A 19,800-nucleotide genomic window follows, 5' to 3' on the forward strand; every position below is an offset into this window, starting at 1 on the left:
GTTTTAGCAAAGATAGTACAAAAGTAGCCACTATTACTACTAAATCTGGCTGGACCATCCATCTACTTATAGCTGGATTATAACTAGTTCTAGGGATGTCTTGGAGACTATGCAAGCTTCATGGCTTTTCTTATGTTGAACATCTTTCTGACTGCTTTTGCTGTTTCAATAGCTCAGTGGTTAGCACTGTTGCCTCACAATACTAGGGACTCAGGTTTGATTCCACTCTCAAGCAACTGTCTGTGTGTAGTTTGCATGTCCTCCCCATGTGTGGATTTCCTCTGGGTGCTCCAGTTTCCTCCCACCAGTCCAAAGGTATGCAGGTTAGGTGGATTGGCCATGCTACATGGCCCATAGTGTCCAGGAATAGGTAGGTTAAGCGGATTAACCATCAAATATGCAGGGTTACAGGCATAGGAAGAGGAGGTTGGATCTGGGTGGGTTGTTCTTCAGAGGATTGGTGTGGATGCAATGGGCTGAATGGCCTGATTCCACAGTATAGGGATTCACTGATTGACCCTAGTGTTTCCACACATCCACATAGACCAGACTTGAGCTAATCATTCTGGATCTTTGTTCCAAATTCCATCACCCTTAGTAAACACATCTCTTGCATCTTGATGCTCTGGTACCTTCCAGACCCAAAACCCTCTTGCTCCAAAGCTTGCTGACATGGGAATTCACAGATCAACTAGAATGTTCTCGAACGTAGTATTGACAAAAATAATAAAATACTGGCCAGGTCCACAATTTATCTCATTATGCTTCAGCAGCTTTTTGGACAGCTATCAAATTAGTTCAATTCAATTTCTTTCTTTCTCCATAATCCTGAAAATTTCACTAAGTCTATTACCAAGCAACCAATGTGGCATGTCTCTGTTGAATACCTATTCACATTTGTCATCTGCAGCATTCTACAACAATCTTCTCAACAACACTACAGTCTCCACAAATGGCAAATATCATTCACTTGCTTACTAATACACTGAATGTTCATTCTCATTTATTAACACCCGTCTTTCTGCTTCACCCCAATCTTTAAGTCCTCAAATTCTCTCTGCTGTTCCTGTTCTGGGTCATCCTCCCTCCATCTTTAGCAGGATCTAAAATCAGCTGAACATCATACTCCTCTTGTTCTTTCTTCTCCCTCTTAACTGTTCTGCCACAGCTGGCATTTTTTTTGACAGAGTCAAGTATCTTGAAATATTTTACTATTTTAAGTGCAGGATCTGGTTTGGAAAAAAAAGTGTTATTGTTGAATAAAATACAAGGATCTATTGAAACAGTTACATTTCTGAAGTGCACAAAAATCTAAGAGAAACTATTTATTTAATTAAAATATTGAATTTTACACACTGTTCACCTAGATTCCCTGTTTAGAAACTCTTCTCTAATGTCATATGGCAGTGTGTTGAAAATATCCTCTTCTACGTTCAACTGACTCCTCTTCAAACATTGGCACTTCACTAGCTCAGGTGGCAAATACTGCAATTTGTTCCCTTTCAGATCCAATTGTCTCAGTTGTACCAAATTTTTCACCTTGGGTGGAATGGAAGTCAAAAGGTTGTATGAAAGAATCAACACCCGAAGTTTTGTACAATAAAACAGTTCCAAAGGTAGCTCAGATATTTTGTTACTTTCAATGTCAAAATAATGAAGATCCTCCAGCTGTTCGATTTCAATAGGAATGCTTGCGATATTATTATGACCAACTTCAAGATGTCGTAACCCAGTAAGCTTGAAAAGATTTGAGGGAAGAAAAGTAATATTATTTTTAGTTAAAGAAAGCATTTCCAATGAACTAGCCTTGGCAATATATAGAGGAATCTGTGTAATTTTGTTGTGATGGAGTTTGAGCGTGGAGAGTTTGCGAAGATGCTGGAAACTAGCCAGTTCTTCTAATGTCCTCAGGTTGTTGTCTTTGAGATCCAATTCCTGAAGATTGCTCAAGCTAAATATAGCACTTGGGATCCTCTCTAGATCACAGTTATACAGCTTTAGAACTGACAGGCAGAGCATTTTCCTGAGGCCATTAAGAGTGGTAAGTTTTTTGCCCTGATTGTGAATTGTGAGGTGTTGAAGGTGATGGGCAACATCAATAACTGCAGCAGGTACTTTGGTGACATTGGACTTAAGGTGCAAAGACCTAAGACGTTCTAAGTCACATAATGATTGCAGGACAATTGAAGTTTTATTGTCAATTAATAAGTTTCCTTCCAGATACAGTACACGGAGATTTTTTAGACAGTACATCCACTGTGGTATTTCAAAAGCATTTGCAAATCGAACTCGTAAAATTGTTATCGTGTCTTTTAAAAATGCAAGTGCTCGATTTTCAACTTTTATTATACAGTTGTACACCCACAGTTCTTGGAGTGATGTTTGCTGTGAAATGGCTGCACTAATAGAAACATCCTTGATATATTCCAATTTTAGTACTTGCAGATTATAAATATCATAAACATTATTAGGAATACCAGGAAGCATAAAAAGATGTAATTCAGTTTTGTTGTCTTCATTAGTAACGATACGTTGCTGAAGCTTCTCGTGTGTCCATTCATAGCTGAGGTTCAGTTGACGGAGTTTGTTTTCACTGACATCAGAAAGAAATACAGCAAATTTCCTAGCATACAGTTTATCATATTGGTCAATCAAATGCAGTAAAAATGCAAAATCATTCTTCACATCAGGAATGTCATCAATCCCAGTTTCTTCTCTGACATATGCAAATGAGTATTCTTTAAGTTTAAAATAGAAGATCCAATACAATGTGTAGATACAAGTTATACAATAAATGAATATGACAACTACATATACGATAGACAACATCCTGAATATCCTCCAAAGACCATGGATGCAAAAAAATTCTGTGAAGCCTGTGATATGAATTTTATCTATGCAGTGCACAATGTGCTTCATTTGAGGAATTCGAGTTACAAAATAGGCAAGAACTAGAATTGTTTGAACAGTGCGTAAAATAGTTTGTCTTATGTACATCATATAAAGAATATGGCCTTCTTCTGTGTGCAGACGAAACTTTTTGACCTTTTCAAACAATGCCTTTGCTTGTTCACCCTCCTTTTTATCTAGGATTTTCACTGCAGCATGACCATAAACACCACCTCCAACAGTTTTGAAAGTCTTCGAAGGAGGTTTGCACAATGACGCTTGTGCATCATTCTCACATACTCTGTCACTACTGGATTCCTTTTGTCCCAGCAAAAGGACGGTATCAGAGGACTGCTGTAAGTTTAAAGAACAAGATACAGATGGTTCTGTTGATAAAACAGTTCTTTGTGGAATCTGCAGATCTGAATCCTCATAAACAGTTTCTGAAAGTGCCTTAGTAGTCCATTGAGAGTCTAAACATTTTCCAAGTATTGATATAAAATGCTCAATTTTGGAACTTGTTCCTGGAAATTTGAACCAAAAGTTACTGCTAATCAAAAATATAAGTGTGTGAATGATAGCTATGTATGGGAAATATTTGGAATACCATTGAATTGCATGGTCATAACAATATTGATCCATTAAATTGTATTGCTCACGGTCCAAATCAGTCTTAAATCCAGAATCAAAACTATTTAGTTTACGACCCTTAAGAGCACTTTTGTTCCATTGCATAGTTGTCATTGAGAAGCCTTCTGGCACAGGGACACAGATTATCTTGTCTGTCGATATCTGTTTAAATACAATAAAATACATTTTGGATAAAATAAATTTGCTATAAATCCAACTAACTATACAGACGTGTCATTAGATGCTGGAGATATCTACTTTTGGTTTAACAATATTTGATAAAGAGATGAACAAAGTTAGAGCAATAAAAATAACAACAGCAATATGGATGCAAAATTAGCTGAATGACTGAAAACAGGATAGTGATAAACTGTAGTATTTATGGACTGGAAGGAAATGAGGCTTCCTAGGGGTGGATATTATGATGCTTGCTGTTCTTGATATATATTAATAACATGGGCTTTGGTGTGCAGAGTACAGTTTCAAAATCTGTGGATGACAAGAAACTTGGAAGTATTGTGAACACCGAGGTGGATTGTGTTAAACGTCTTAAAAGCATAGATAGCTTGGTGGAATGGACAAGTAAGTGGTAGATGAACTTTAATGCATTGAAAGGAGAAATGCTTAATTTTCATGGGAAGAAGGGAAATAAAGGGCATGGTTCTAAAGGTGGAGCAGAAGCAGATGAATCTGGGGATAAACATGTACAAATTATTGAAGGTGACAGTGCAAGTTGAATGAGAGGTCAAAAAGTATTTGAGATCCTGGGCTTTATTAGTAAGGGTATACAGTACAAAATCAAATAAGTTATTATAAACCTATGTAAAATACTAGGTCGGCTTCAACTGGGATAATGTGTCCAGTATGGGACACAACATTTTAGGAAGAACTGTGAAGACACTAGAGAGAATATAATAAACAGCCAGGAGAATGAATCCGGGAATGAGACACTTTAATTATGCAGATAGATCGGAGAAACTGGTATTGTTCTCCATGGAGAAGAAAAGGTTGAGCAAAGATTTGACTGAGGTATGCAAAACCATGAGGGGTCAGGACAGATTAGACAGGTAAACATTGATTCCATTAGTGATGGGATCAAGAACTAGAAAACACCAACTTAACGTGAAAAACAAACAATGGCAACTTGAGGAAAAATCTTTTTATGCAACACATTAGCTAAGATCTCGAATACACTGCCCATGATTGTGTATGAGGAAGATTCAAGTGTGGCTTTGAAAAGAGATTTGGATCATTATCTGAAGAGGAAGCATTTGCATGATATGAAAAAGGAAGCGGAGTGGCACCGAATGAAGCCAGCACAGACCTTAATGTCCATATGGCTTCCACTGTTCTGCAAATACTCTTTGATCCTATATTTCTATGCCTTAACAATGTGGCATAGAAGTACTGCAATTTTGACGAACTTGTGTATATGCATCTGCATTTCCTTTTGCATTTATAGTAAGAACAAAGAGAAACCTCCAATTTGTATGTAACACAGCCATGATTTGACTTATAAATATACTGTATGTATTCACCTGATGTCAGTTTTACATTTAAAAATATAAATATTTAAAGAAGCCAGCACGGATTTGTGAAGGGTAGGTCTTGCCTTACAAGTCTTATTGAATTCTTCGAGGAGGTGACCAAGCATGTGGATGAGGGTAGAGCAGTGGATGTAGTGTACATGGATTTTAGTAAGGCATTTGATAAGGTTCCCCATGGTAGGCTTATGCGGAAAGTCAGGAGGCATGGGATAGAGGGAAATTTGGCCAATTGGATAGAAAACTGGCTAACCGGTCGAAGTCAGAGAGTGGTGGTAGATGGTAAATATTCAGCATGGAGTCCAGTTACAAGTGGAGTTCCGCAGGGATCACTTCTGGGTCCTCTGCTGTTTGTAATTTTTATTAATGACTTAGATGAGGGAGTCGAAGGGTGGGTCAGTAAATTTGCAGATGATACAAAGATAGGTGGAGTTGTGGACAGTGAGGAGGGCTGTTGTCGGCTGCAGAGGGACTTAGATATGATGCAGAGCTGGGCTGAGGAGTGGCAGATGGAGTTCAACCCTGCCAAGTGTGAGGTTGTCCATTTTGGAAGAACAAATAAGAATGCGGAATACAGGGTTAATGGTAGGGTTCTTGGTCAGGTGGAGGAACAGAGGGATCTTGGGGTCTATGTACATAGATCTTTGAAGGTTGCCACTCAGGTGGATAGAGTTTGTAAGAAGGCCTATGGAGTATTATCGTTCATTAGCAGAGGGATTGAATTCAAGAGTCGTGAGGTGATGTTGCAGCTGTACAGGACTTTGGTTAGGCCACATTTGGAGTACTGTGTGCAGTTCTGGTCGCCTCACTTTAGGAAAGATGTGGAAGCTTTGGAGAGGGTGCAGAGAAGATTTACCAGGATGTTGCCTGGAATGGAGAGTAGGTCGTATGAGGATAGGTTGAGAGTTCTCGGCCTTTTCTCGTTGGAACGGCGAAGGATGAGGGGTGACTTGATAGAGGTTTATAAGATGATCAGAGGAATAGATAGAGTAGACAGTCAGAAACTTTTTCCCCGGGTACAACAGAGTGTTACAAGGGGACATAAATTTAAGGTGAAGGGTGGAAGGTATAGGGGAGATGTCAGGGGTGGGTTCTTTACCCAGAGAGTGGTGGGGGCATGGAATGCGCTGCCCGTGGGAGTGGTAGAGTCAGATTCATTGGTGACCTTTAAGCGGCATTTGGATAGGTACATGGATGGGTGCTTAATCTAGGATAGAAGTTCGGCACAACATCGTGGGCCGAAGGGCCTGTTCTGTGCTGTATTGTTCTATGTTCTATGTTCTAAGTTTCATTAGGACCACTGACCGTTGTAGACCAGGAAGACAATTCAGCTGCAAATTACACTCAAAATTGTGCTGCTTTTGAGAAATGTTTTTACATAGTAACATAAAATCTAGGAGCAGAAGTAGACCATTTGGCCGACCAAACATGCTTTGCCATTTTTTTTATCATGTTTGATCATCCAACTCAGTAACCTGTTCCCACTTTCTCCCCATATCCTTTGATCCCTTTGGTCCTAAGAACTACATGTATATCTTTCTTGAAAGTCTTCAGGGTTTTGGCAGAGAATCCCTCAAGCTCACCATTCTCTGGGTGAAGCAATTCTTCCTCAAGTCTGTTCTTAAAAGGCTTACCCCTTATTCTTAGACTGGGATCCCCGGTCACAGTCATCATGTCATCTACCGGTCATTGGGCACATCTTCCTGCACCTACCCTGTCTGATTCTGTTAGAATTCTATTTGTTTCTATCAGATTCCCCTCATTCTTCTAAAGTGTTATGAATATAGTCCTTACCAATTATTTCTCTCTGACTGTCAGTTCTGTCATCCCAGGAATAAGTCTGGTAAACCTTCTTTGCATTCCCTTCTATTGCCAGACAGGAAGTTAGTTGTTCAGTTGGTTGGATGGCTGTTTTGCAATACAGAGTAGTACAAACGGGGTGGATTCAATTCCTGCACTGACTTAGGTTATCAAGAAGTCCAGTCATTCTCAACCTTCCCCTCACCTGAGGTGTGGTGACCCTCAGGTTAAACCCCACCAGTCCTTGCTGTCTAATAACATAACAGCCCTATGAGCAAGTTGGACTCTGAAAACTTTAACTTTTACCAATAGCCAGAAAATCTTTTCTCAAATAAGGAGAACAAAACTGCACACGATACTCCAGGTTTGGCATTACAATATCCTGAACAGGTGCAGCAACACATGCCTGCTCCTGTACTTAAATTCACTCTGCATGAAGGTCAACATACCATTCGTCTACTTTGCCGCCTGCTGTTCCTGCATGCTTACTTTCAGTGACTGGTGCACAAGGACAACCAGGGCTCCTTTCAGTTCCTCTTTCCCAATCTACCACCATTTAGATAATAATCTGCCCACTTATTTTTATTCCTCAAATTTATCCCCGAACCGGCCCTGAATGCTTGCAGTCAGTTAGTGTCTTCGAACATCATTTAAAAATAAAATATCACATTGAAATATTCTGTGATACATTTGAATAATAACTTGGAGCTTATCAATATAGCTAAAAATAGGATGATCACAAGATCAAGCATTTTAATTTATGTTTATCACAATACCCACAAATGACCTACCTTTAAATATCTGAAAATGACTTTAAAAATCAACAAATTTCCATTTACTCGTGAAATTGGTATGGTCAGTTTTTCAATGGTGTTTTCTTTATAAAAAAACATTAGAAGCATTTAAAAATTGCCTTGCATCTAAGAAAAATGTTAATTTTAAGAGTTTTAGTTATATTGTCATTATCATTCCATTGTGACACATTCAATCATTGTCCATCTCTTTTCAACTTACTACTTGATAATTTTAGTCGATATGATTCAGTTTTGTAAGATGACAAAAAAGTGTGCATAATAAAGTGTGAACCCTGCAAGTAGTGTTTTGTAAGGCACTAGGAGGCAGCATTACCCTTCACAGCAAATCCCAATCTCACCTAAGACTCAAAACTCAGTATGGCTTTTGTCCTAAGGAATGGAGCAAACATGTCACTTCCAGCTCCCTTGTTCTAATTTATGTAACCGATAAAAAGAATGAATAAACCTTCTTGCACTAATATGGCACGATTTGCAACCTCAGGACATCCCAAGCACTTAAGGGCAAATTAAGTACTTCTGAAGTGTAGTCATCAAGGGTAGTAGGGAGGAAAAAAAACACACACAAAGGAGTTTTAGGACCAGTTCTGTTGACTCAGTGTATAGTACATAAGGAGTTGGGGGATTAATCTCACCAATAAAAAATTGAACCAGATAGTGTTCCACAATTCTTTTTTTTAAAAATAGAGTTTCTCCAACATCTCTGTTTCAGTAAATGACTACATGTAATGAAACCCCAAGCAGGAGGTGATCATAGTCAGGGAGGTGCAGAGCAAGGAAGTGAAACTGTTGTGTTGGGATCTCCAGCAGTATGTGGCAATGACGACAGAGTGCCCTGTGCAGGGCAGTTGGAGCAGTTCAACAGACTTTGTCTAGAAGAAAGAATGTCTTTGGGAGGAGGTCTTATGGGAAAAGAGATCAAACAGGTCTAAACTAAGTGTTTAATTCTATTTAAGTAGTGTCTTCCTTCTTAAACATTAATTTTCCTTAATGTTTGTGATGATCGGATGCCAGTGGAATAAAGACTCCTTGCTTCGTTATCCTTGAATTGTCAGTATACTCAAATTCTCATGTTTTATTTCTGATGTAGTTGTCTGTATTCTACAGTACATGAATCAAATTATGGCAAACAGGTTGTAAGGTGCCTGGCCAAAACAGAGTAGATGATTCAAAAGTTGAAAATGGCAATGTCCATGAGGGAGGCTGAAGTTGCTTTAGGATCATTGGAGACGCAAGGATTACCAAAGGGAAATTGGCCCTTTAGACAAATCCAGACAGAGGCTTCTGGATACATTCCTTAATACTACAAAGGAAGGATGCAGCATACCTGTTTGTATATTTCACTTGCTAATGAGTAGGAAACTGGGCTGATTTGAGGGGAGATCAGGAGAACCTGATGACCCATGTTTGAAGACTGGATTGAGGATACAATGCTGGCATGGTGTGCTGGAGCCTTAACATAAGCAAATAGGTATGTTTGTAATGGATCATCTGTATAGGAAAGCTCAGGGAATGCTAGGCAGAGGACCACAGGAAGAAATTGGACTTACAAGGCCAGAAAAGAAGCTACGATCAAGGAGATGACTGTCAGCATTGACTGGGATGTAGACCTTTGGCTGAAGAGACAGGCAGGGTGGATTGTAGCACAACAAGGGCAGAACTAGTCCTTGCTCCAAAGAGGTGCTTGAATTGTGACAGGGATGGGAACTTCGAAAAAGACTTCTTGCAACAACCACAGCTATCAGTGCCATTATTGCAAAGGCCTTACCTTCTCAACAGATATTAAACTATTTGGCCTTTCCCGAAGAGCCAGGTGGGAATTTGGACAAGGTTCCTTCAGGAAAAAGTTCAGTCTTATGTACAGAAATAAAGACTTGCCCTACAGTGAATGTGAAATTTGGCAAGGTAGAAGCACTGTGCCAAATTGACACAGGATTGAAGATGTCAATCGTTAACAAGCAGTATTTTTTGTGAGCATTTTGCTGAGGCTGTGAACTGATTGATGTTCCTTTAGGAGAAAATGAGGACTGCAGATGCTGGAGATCAGAGTCAAAAATGTCGTGCTGGAAAAGCACAGCAAGTCAGGCAGTATCTGAGGAGCAGAAGAATCGATGTTTCAGGCAACAGCCCTTCATTAGGAATAGCCTCATTCCTGATGAAGTGCTGCTGCCCGAAACGTATATTGTCCTGCTCTTCGGATGCTGCCTGACCAGCTGTGTTTTTCCAGCACCACACTTTCAACTCTGAAGTCCCTTTAGTCATTCAGGTCTGTGCTTCATGTGGATCAGACATTCACTATCATGGTGACATCAAGCTCTCCATATCTGTCCTCAATCACACTTTTCATTCCCTGGGGTTTCTGTTAGTTCATGATCCAATCAATACTCCAGTGGACATAAGGAAGTCAAAGCAGGAAGTCACAACTATCCATGATGTTGAGGTTAAATATGTTAAGACATATCCAGATTGCAGTTTGCAAAAGAAGCAAATGTGAAGTGGGGATAAAGCAAAGTGGTTCTGGGTTTGGAATGTGCGACCTGCAAGTATAGTGGTAGCAGGTTCAACTGAGGCATTCAAGAGAGGACTGGATGATTATTTAAACAGAAACAACTTGCAGGGTTATGGGGAAAAGCCAAGTGTTTGCACCAGGTCAAGAAAGTTGGCACAGATACAATGGGCTGATGGCCTCCTTCTGCACTCCAACAATTCAATGATTTTGTACTCCAACAGTCCTTGGGAAGAATGTGTGGTGATTGCTCTAAGCAGGACACTACAAGGTTTTCAGATAGTGCTTCAGTGTCTTTGACCTTGCTCTGTGCACTCAAGGTATATCAGCTGTAGGGACCCTAGAACTGTTCACATAGAATTAGAACAGATTAGAGGTTTATTGTCACATGTACTTTTACATGAAAAATAGTAATTGTCACCCTCCATGACACCAATATTAATTGTGGAAGTTATATATAATAAAAAAACTTAAGAAAAAGCTCATCCCAGTTCAATTAATGGCTTCTGGGCTTGAGAAAAGCCAATCAAGAAATGATGAAACACCCAGAGATGCCATTCCAGGATGAGAACGCTATGCTGGCACAAGACCTCATGTCGGGCTGCTGGAATACGGGGCCAGAAGAGTCTGCCAAAGAAGACCGCCATACCGGGCTGAGACCACCTCTCCAAGACAAAAGGCTGCCCGGGCTGCTGGAAAACTTGGAAGCTGACACCAAACAAGACCAACAGGGACGAGACCTCCACACTAGGACAAATCCGCCACACTGGGAGACTGCCGGGCTGGGCCAAGTATGCCATGCTGGATTGCTAGGAGCCACCTCATTGCTTTGATGACACTATGGTTTTCAGAGGGGTACTCTGTCCTTTTAAATGAAGAAAAGTTGGGATAGAGATGATGAGTGGTCTGCACAAATCCAATTAAGTAAACAGCTTGTGAGGCCTTTTTTGAGGTTTTTAAAAAAAAAGTTGGAACAATAGAAGCAGCCTGAATGGATGGGGTCAAGCTCCTATAGAATAGTATTTTTACTTTTAGCTTTCAGAAGTTGCTGGAGTCTTGAAGCTGAATACAGAAGCTTTTATTCCTCTCTCTCTTAAAGCTTAATGCTGGGGTTCTCTTCCTGCTGCTAGAATTGCATATGAGACAATCTATTTTACTGAATTTGCTTTTGCCAAGGGTATGTTTATGGGATGTTACTATATTGGAACTGTCAATTCGTAGTAGTTAATATATTATTTTGTTCAGCATTTCAATAGAGTGCCAGTTTAGTCAATTCCTTTCTTTTATTTTAATTTGGTCTGTATATTTACTTTTAAAATAAGAGGACATTAGGTCTAAGCTATCTTCTTAATATACTTTGAGGGGGTTTGGTCTGGTCCATAACACTGGGCTGGCAGAAGCTTTCTACTGAAGCCGTTACAAGAAGGTAAAATGAATCATGATAATAACTCAGTAACTGCAAGCATTAAACTAGCAGAGCGAAACAAAAAGCAAAAGTGGACGAGTAGATGAGGTCCAGGCTCTGTTTTATTTTCCTGTTCATGAAACCATTGTTCATCTAAGCTAATGTTGGGAGTTGAATCCGAGAAGTGATTGCTGGGCCTCTTGCTGAGATATTTGTATCATCGATAGTCACAGGTGAGGTGCCGGAAGACTGGAGGTTGGCAAACGTGGTACCACTGTTTAAGAAGGATGGTATAAGGACAAGCCAGGGAACTATAGACCGGTGAGCCTGACATCAGTGGTTGGCAAGTTGTTGGAGGGAATCCTGAGGGACAGGATGTACAAGTATTTGGAAAGGCAAGGACTGATTCAGGATAGTCAACATGGCTTTGTGCGTGGGAAATCATGTCTCACAAACTTGATTGAGTTTTTTGATGAAGTAACAAAGAAGATTAATGAGGGGAGAGCAGTAGATGTGATCTATATGGACTTCAGTAAAGTGTTTGACAAGGTTCCCCATGGGAGACTGATTAGCAAGGTTAGATCTCATGGAATACAGGGAGAACTAGCCATTTGGATACAGAACTGACTCAAAAGGTAGAAGACAGAGGGTGGTGGTGGAGGGTTGTTTTTCAGACTGGATGCCTGAGACCAGTGGAGTGCCACAAGGATCGATGCTGGGCCCTCTACTTTTTGTCATTTACATGAATGATTTGGATGCGAGCATAAGAGGTACAGTTAGTAAGTTTGCAGATGACACCAAAATTGGAGGTGTAGTGGACAGCGAAGAGGGTTACCTCAGATGACAACAGGATCTGGACCAGATGGGCCAATGGGCTGAAAAGTGGCAGATGGAGTTTAATTCAGATAAACGCAAGGTGCTGCATTTTGGGAAAGCAAATCTTAGCAGGACTTATACACTTAATGGTAAGGTCCTCGTGAGTGTTGCTGAACAAAGAGACCTTGGAGTGCAAGTTCGTAGCTCCTTGAAAGTGGAGTCGCAGGTAGATAGGATAGTGAAGAAGGCATTGGTATGCTTTCCTTTATTGGTCAGAGTACTGAGTACAGGAGTTAGGAGGTCATGTTGCAGCTGTACAGGACATTGGTTAGGCCACTGTTGGAATATTGCATGCAATTCTGGTCTCCTTCCTATCGGAAAGATGTTGTGAAACTTGAAAGGGTTCAGAAAAGATTTACAAGGATGTTGCCAGGGTTGGAGGATCTGAGCTACAGGGAAAGGCTGAACAGGCTGGGGCTGTTTTCCCTGGAGCGTCGGAGGCTGAGGGGAGACCTTATAGAGGTTTACAAAATTATGAGGGGCATGGATAGGATAAATAGACAAAGTCTTTTCCCTGGGGTTGGGGAGTCCAGAACTAGAGGGCATAGGTTTAGGGTGAGAGGGGAAAGATATAAAAGAGACCTAAGGGGCAACTTTTTCACGCAGAGGGTGGTCCGTGTATGGAATGAGCTGCCAGAGGATGTGGTGGAGGCTGGTATAATTGCAACATTTAAGAGGCATTTGGATGGGTATATGATTAGGAAGGGTTTGGAGGGATATGGGCCGGGTGCTGGCAGGTGGAACTAGATTGGGTTGGGATATCTGGTCGCATGGACAGGTTAGACCGAAGGGTCTGTTTCCATGCTGTACATCTCCATGACTCTATGTGAAACCTCTCCTACACCCTCAAGTAGGATGGTCTCATTCCTTGTCCTTAGCTACCAGATATCATTCTCCTTTATTGTAAACCAATGTCAATTTTTCTTGGCCAAGAAGCAGCAATATCATATGTTGAACAGCAGAAAAGAGGTTGTAATGGTATGCCAGTCGGGGTCTCGAGTTAAATAAGAATATGGAGAATCAGTCTAATATGAAACATAAATTGCTAGCTTTAATGTGGGTAACCTCCCAGAAATTCAGAGACTTTCTGATAGGTGCAGAGTTTGCAGTGTTTACTAACATCCGCCAAGCTAGAATCAGAGACTCAATGGGCCAATAAACATCCTCAATTCAGTTGCAGGTTCAGTACAGGAGAGACAAAACTAATTTTGATGCCCTTAGTCAGAGATTGATCAAAGAAGGACAGACTATGTCTCATGCCAATCACAAGCCCAATTCAAAGGCAACATTGCAACCCTGATTCCCTACATGTGGAATAAGATTCGGCACAGTGCCACCAATTCACTTTTGAATGAAATCCAAACCAAATCTAGACAAGTAGATTTCATCTCAAAAGAGGTCCTCCAATGGTGTACTAATTCAGGAAGCCTGACTTGAAAGGAACATAATTTATTATTGAACACCAGAATAGAGCCACTACTCTAGGCTAGTCTCAGCCCAGGACAGATAGTTCTGTAGACCCATCCCTGGCTCTACTTTATAAAAGGCCCAGTTCATGGACAGGCCTTTACCTGTTATCCAAGGGCACTCATTCTCAACTCTCTTCATAGAGAGATTAATTAGTGATTGTCCATGGACCTTTTGAGATTATCACTGACAGCTTCGGCTGATTTGTCTGATGTTGAATCACAGCATTACTGAAATAATCAGGAGTGTGGTGCTGGAAAAGCACAGCAGGTCGGGCAGCATCGAAGGAGCAGGAGAATCGACATTTCGGGCATAAGCCCTTCATCAGGAATGAGGCTTGTGGGCCAGGGCTGAGAGATAAATGGGAGGGGTTGGGGCTGGGAGGAAGTTAACTGAGAATGTGATAAATAGATGAAGATAGGAGAGAAGGTGATAGATAGGAGGGGAGAGTAGAGAGGATGGATGGGAAGAATGATGGACAGGTTAAGAGGGCAGTGCAGAGTTGGAAGCTTGGGACTGGGATAAGGTGGGGAGAGGGGAAATGAGGAAACTGGTGAAATCCACATCAATCACTTGTGGTTGCAGGGTCCCAAGGCAGAAGAAGAGGCGGTCTCCATCCAGGCAGCGGCTGGTTAGGGTTTGGCGATCGAGGAGGCCCAGGATCTGCATGTTCTGGTGGAGTGGGAGGGGGAGTTAAAGTGTTCAGCCACGGGGTGGTGGGGTTGGTTGGTGCGGTGTCCCAGATATGTTCTCTGAAATGATCCGCAAGTTGGTGTCCTGTCTCCCCAATGTATAGGAGACCACATAGAGTACAACGGATACAGTAGATGACATTGGTAGAGGTACAGGTAAAGTTCTGATGGATGTGGAAGGATCCTTTGGGGCCTTGGATGGCGGTGAGGGGGGAGGTGTGGGTGCACTTCTTGAGGTGGCAGGGGAAGGTGCCGGGAGTGAGGGGAGTGCTAGTGGGTGGGCGTGGATCCAACAAGGGAGTAGCGGAGGGAATGGTCTCTCCGAAACGCTGATAGGGGTGAGGAGGGAAATATTTCCCTTGTGGTGGGGTCCATTTGTAGGTGGTGGAAGTAACGGAGATGATGCAATGGAGGTTAGTGGGGTGGAAGTTGAGGACCAGGGTGTCCTGCCCTTGTTACTTTGGGAGGAGTGGTGTTCAAGGGCAGAGGAGGAGATGCGCTGGAGGGCATTGTCGACCACATGGGAAGGGAAATTGCGGTCTTTGAAGAAGGAGGCCACCTGAGATGCTCTATCGTGAAATTGGTCTTCCTTGGCAGAGGCCGAGGAATTGGGAATAAGGGATGATGTTTTACAGGAAGCGGGGTGGGAGGAGGTATAGATCAAGTAGCTGTGGGAGTTGGTGGGTTTGTAGTAGTTATCCATAGTTAGTCGGTTGCCGGAGATGGAGATGTTCAGGAAGGGGAGAGAGGTGTCCGAGATGGTGCAGGTGGATTTGCGGTTGAGATGAAAGGTGTTAGTGAAGTTGATGAACTGTTCAACCTCCTCATGGGAGCACGAGGTAGCGCCGTTACAGTCATCGATGTAGCAGAGGAAAAGGTGGAGGATGGTGCCAGTGTAACTGTGGAAGATGGACTGTTCCACATACCCGATAAAGAACAGGCGTAGCTAGGGTCCATGTGGGTGCCCATGGCTACCCCTTTGGTTTGGAGGAAGTGGGAGGATTGGAAGGAGAAGTTGTTGGGGGTAAAGACCAGTTCAGCCAGTCGAATGAGTGTGTCAGTGGAAGAGTACCGGTTGGGATGGCGTGAGAGGATGAAAAGGAGGGGTTGGAGGAATTTGTCGTGGCAGACAGATGTGTACAGTGACTGGATGTCCATGGTGAAGATAAAGCGGAGAGGGCCAAGGAAATGGATGTCTTGGAGGAGCTGAAGTGTGAAGGTCGTGTCCTGACTGAACGTAGGTGGGGAGTTCATGGACTAAGGGGGACAGCTTAGTGTCAAGGTATGCAGAGATGAGTTCGGTGGGACAGGAGCAGGCTGAGATAACGGGTTGACCAGGACACTCAGGTTTGTGAATCTTCGGTAGGAGGTAGAATCAGACAGTGCAGGGTTCTCAGTTGATGAGGTTGGGGGCTGTGAATGAGAGAACTCCAGAGGTGATGAGGTTGTGGATGGTCTGGGAGATTATGGTTTGGTGATAGCAGGTGGGATCATGGTCAAGGGGGCAGTAGGAGGAGGCGTGTGTGAGTTGGTGCCTGGCTTCAGCGTTGTAGAGGTCGGTGCACCAAATTACCACATTACTGAAATACCAAAATTCAGCACAACAGCTGATGCTGAAGTCCAAACAGGGATAAAAACTGCTGAGATTCTTGAAAAGGATCACGGAGAAGGATAAGTCCTCTACCAACTGGTTCATGACAAGGAGAGAGAGGTGAAGCAACTCAACCTTCCTGACAACCTCAAGTGTCAAATGCTGGTGGCAATTCATGATCAACCAACACACCAGGCTACTGAAAAGGTGATTGCCCTGAGCAGAATGGAGTGTTACTGACCCAGGAAGGACAGATGATTTTGCAGTCTGCCACAGTCAGCTGATGTTATGGCTTGCGTCTGCACATGCACAGGGGCCTTTCCATGAGTCTTATCACTTCCCTACATACAGGGGTTCTTAAAATGACCCAATCTTAGGGTACGTTTGCAGCAAGATTATCTTTCGAAGATTGTTTACTAGGAACAGTGTTTATCTTCCCAACTGTTCAAAATATTTTGTTTGGTAAACTGGGTTTTGGATGGCATGGTGGCTCAGTGGTTAGCCCTGCTGCCTCACAGCAGCAGGGTTCCAGGTTCAATTCCAGCCTCGGGTGATTGTCTGTGTGGAGTTTGCACGTTCTCCCAGTGTCTGCTTGGGTTTCCTCCAGGTGCTTCGGTTTCCTCCCACAGTCCAAAGATGTGCAGGCCAGGTGAATTGGCCATGCTAAATTGCCCATAGTGTTAGGTACATTAGTCAGAGGGAAGTGAGTCTGGGTGGGTTACTCTTCGGAGGGTTGGTGTGGACTGGTTGTGCCGAAGGGCCTGTTTCCACACTGTAGGGAATCTAATCTTAAAAAAAACATATAGCAAACATATTTGATCATTCTCCATTAACATACTTGCTATGCCTTGTACTATTTTTCAGGCCTCTTAAAACCGGAGTGACAATTACAATCTAATTTTATTATCCGCGTTCTAGGTCACAAGGTCAGGAATCTAGTTTATAACAGGTTTTCTAGTATTTCTTGACTAGCTTCACTTGTTAAGATGGCTCATGTGGTGGCAGCTCCTTTTTTGAGATCCTGTCCTTTGCAACCTTGTACTTTACCCTATGCCTTCTTTCCTCACCTGAGTGCCCATTTTCTTGGACCATAAAGAATTCTGAACATTTTGGTGGATTTAGCCTCAATTTAATACACATATAATCCACATTTCAGAGTATCTAGCCTCTTTCTTGGTTTATGAGAAAGGGACAGTGATGCTGTGAATACATTAAACACTGTATAACTAATGGTATTATGCTTAAGACATGTAATACATGGTAGTAATCAAAATCTATCCAACTGCTCCCAGTATCTATTGCTGTTTACGCTGTATCATTGTGAAATTATGTAATAATGCTATTCTCAAATGATAGAGATGAAGTAGTCTGTAAATAAATGTATCAACTGTGTTACATTTACAAATATTGACTGATCTTAACTTTATTTGTTTCAATAAAATGTAAGAACAATTTGTGGATAACACAAAGCAGACAGGGTTGGAACTGAATCCTTAATTCCAGTCTCTTGTTTTATAATGCCTCATGAACTCAAAAATAATTAATATCAAGCATTTAAATCCACATTTAAAAAAACAAATCAGACAATCAGTTAATGTACACAAGGTTAATCTCCCAGACTATATGCATTAAAATGAAAGCACTATAGCTTAGTGAAAATGGTTATTTAAATTAAGTATTGTTGTAGCAGATTTAGATAAATTACTCACTTATGATAGCTACATGCTACTTTTTTCATTGTTTAAGGCTTTTCAAACACTCTGCAGGTAAAAATTTATAAAATTATTTTGAAACCTGGCATTTTCTATGAAATATCATTACAGAAACAATCTGGTTGGAATGGACATTTAATCAACCAGATAAAGTAGAACAACACAAATCCTACATTATATACATATGTGCCAATACAAACAATGTGTTACCTGCAATGTCCCACCAAAAACTGCTACCATAAGCATCATAATAGTTAAATAATCTGTGAAAACATCCCACCATGGTTTTAAGATTTTAAATGTAGTTCTCTGGTCTCCAAAATATTTCAGCTCAACCACTGAAAACATACCTAAAAGGAACAAAAAGATATTGCTAGTTACATAAATCAATGTCATCCAACATTTCATTACAGCAATGTGTATTTACATAGCATCTTTAACATACAAAACAACCCAAGAAAATTCATTGATGTGTTATCAAACAAAATTTTACATTGAACTATTTATGGAGATATTAAGGAAAATGACAAAAGTCTTATCCAAAAAGACAGGTTTAGATGTGAACTTAGGAGGTATGGTTAGTAAGTTTGCAGATGACACCAAAATTGGAGGTGTAGTGGACAGTAAAGAAGGTTACCTCAGAATACAGTGGGATTTTGATCAGAAGGGCCAATGGGGTGAGGCGTGGCAGATGGAGTTTAATTTAGATAAATATGAGGTGCTGCATTTTGGAAAGGCAAGTCAGGACAGGACTTGTATACTTAATGGTAAGGTCATGGGAAGTGTTGTTGAACAAAGAGACCTTGGAGTGCAGGTTCATAGTTCCTTGAAAGTAGAGTCACAGGTACACAGGACAGAGAAAAAAGGTGTTTCATATCTTTGCTTTTATTGGCCAGTGCATTGACTATAGGAGTTGAGAGTCATGTTGTGGCTGTGTAGGACATTGGTTGAGCCACTTTTTGAATACTGCGTGCAACTCTGGTCTCCCTGCTATTGGAAGGATGTTGTGAAACTTCAAAGGGTTCAGAAAAGATTCACAAGGATGCTGCCAGGGTTGGAGGGCTTGAACTATATGGAGAGGCTGAATAGACTGGGGCTATTTTCCCTGGAGCATCGGAAGCTGAGGGGTGATCTTATAGAGGTTTGTAAAATTATGAGTGCATGGATAGAATAAATAAAGTGTTTTCACCAGAATGGGGGGAATACAAAACTAGAGGGCAGAGGTTTAAGCTCAGAGGGGAACAATTTAAAAGGGACGTTGGGACAACTTTTTTAAGCAGAGGGTGGTCCGTATGGAATGGGCTACCAGAGGAAGTGGTGGAGGCTAGTACAGTGTAACGTTTAAAATGCATCTGGTTATATATTATATATATATATATATATATAGGAAGGGTTTAGAGGGATATGGTCCAAATGCTGGCAAATAGGACTAGATTTATTGAGGATATCTGAATGGCATGAATGAGTTGGACTGAAGGGTCTGTTTCTGTGCTGTACATCTCGATGACTGTATGCCTGTCTTAACATAGGAAAGAGAAAAGAGGCAGATAAGTTAATGGAGGGAATTCAAGAGCTAAGCAGCACCAGCAATGAGGTGTGTAAAATCAGTGATACTCATGAGGGTTGGATTTGTAAAACACAAATATACCAGAGGTTTATGAGATGTGAAGAGATTGCAGAGCGAGGGTGAGATAGAACAGGTAGGAATTTGAAAGCAAGGGTGAGAGTTATAAAAATTGAGTTCAGTTGTGCTCTTCTCACCTTGTTTATTTAATTGTTACAGTCATACTCTAAACATTGCGCAGTGCCTAGTGTACTACTTTCAAAAGGACACGCCATGTTGGAGGTCTAGAGTTGTGCAAGAATATTTCTATAG

The 19,800-nt window shown here is 41.4% G+C and overlaps 1 protein-coding gene across 3 annotated transcripts in view; it reads right to left on the bottom strand.

Annotated features, from left to right (window-relative positions):
• Positions 1 to 1,359: 1,359 nt before the first annotated feature.
• LOC140480087 (volume-regulated anion channel subunit LRRC8C-like) overlaps positions 1,360 to 19,800 on the bottom strand; it is a 65,305-nt gene continuing 46,864 nt past the window's right edge. For all 3 annotated transcript variants that reach the window (XM_072574720.1, XM_072574722.1, XM_072574721.1), the window contains exons 2-3: positions 18,135 to 18,274; positions 1,360 to 3,681 (exon numbers count right to left, since the gene is read on the bottom strand). In XM_072574720.1, coding sequence (XP_072430821.1) covers positions 1,360 to 3,681; positions 18,135 to 18,272 — 2,460 coding nt within the window. In that variant the 5' untranslated portion in view covers positions 18,273 to 18,274. The remainder of the gene's footprint in view (positions 3,682 to 18,134; positions 18,275 to 19,800) is intronic.

The sequence above is a fragment of the Chiloscyllium punctatum genome, chromosome 7 (genome assembly GCF_047496795.1).
Source record: "Chiloscyllium punctatum isolate Juve2018m chromosome 7, sChiPun1.3, whole genome shotgun sequence".
In the NCBI taxonomy this organism is placed as follows: Eukaryota; Metazoa; Chordata; class Chondrichthyes; order Orectolobiformes; family Hemiscylliidae; genus Chiloscyllium; species Chiloscyllium punctatum.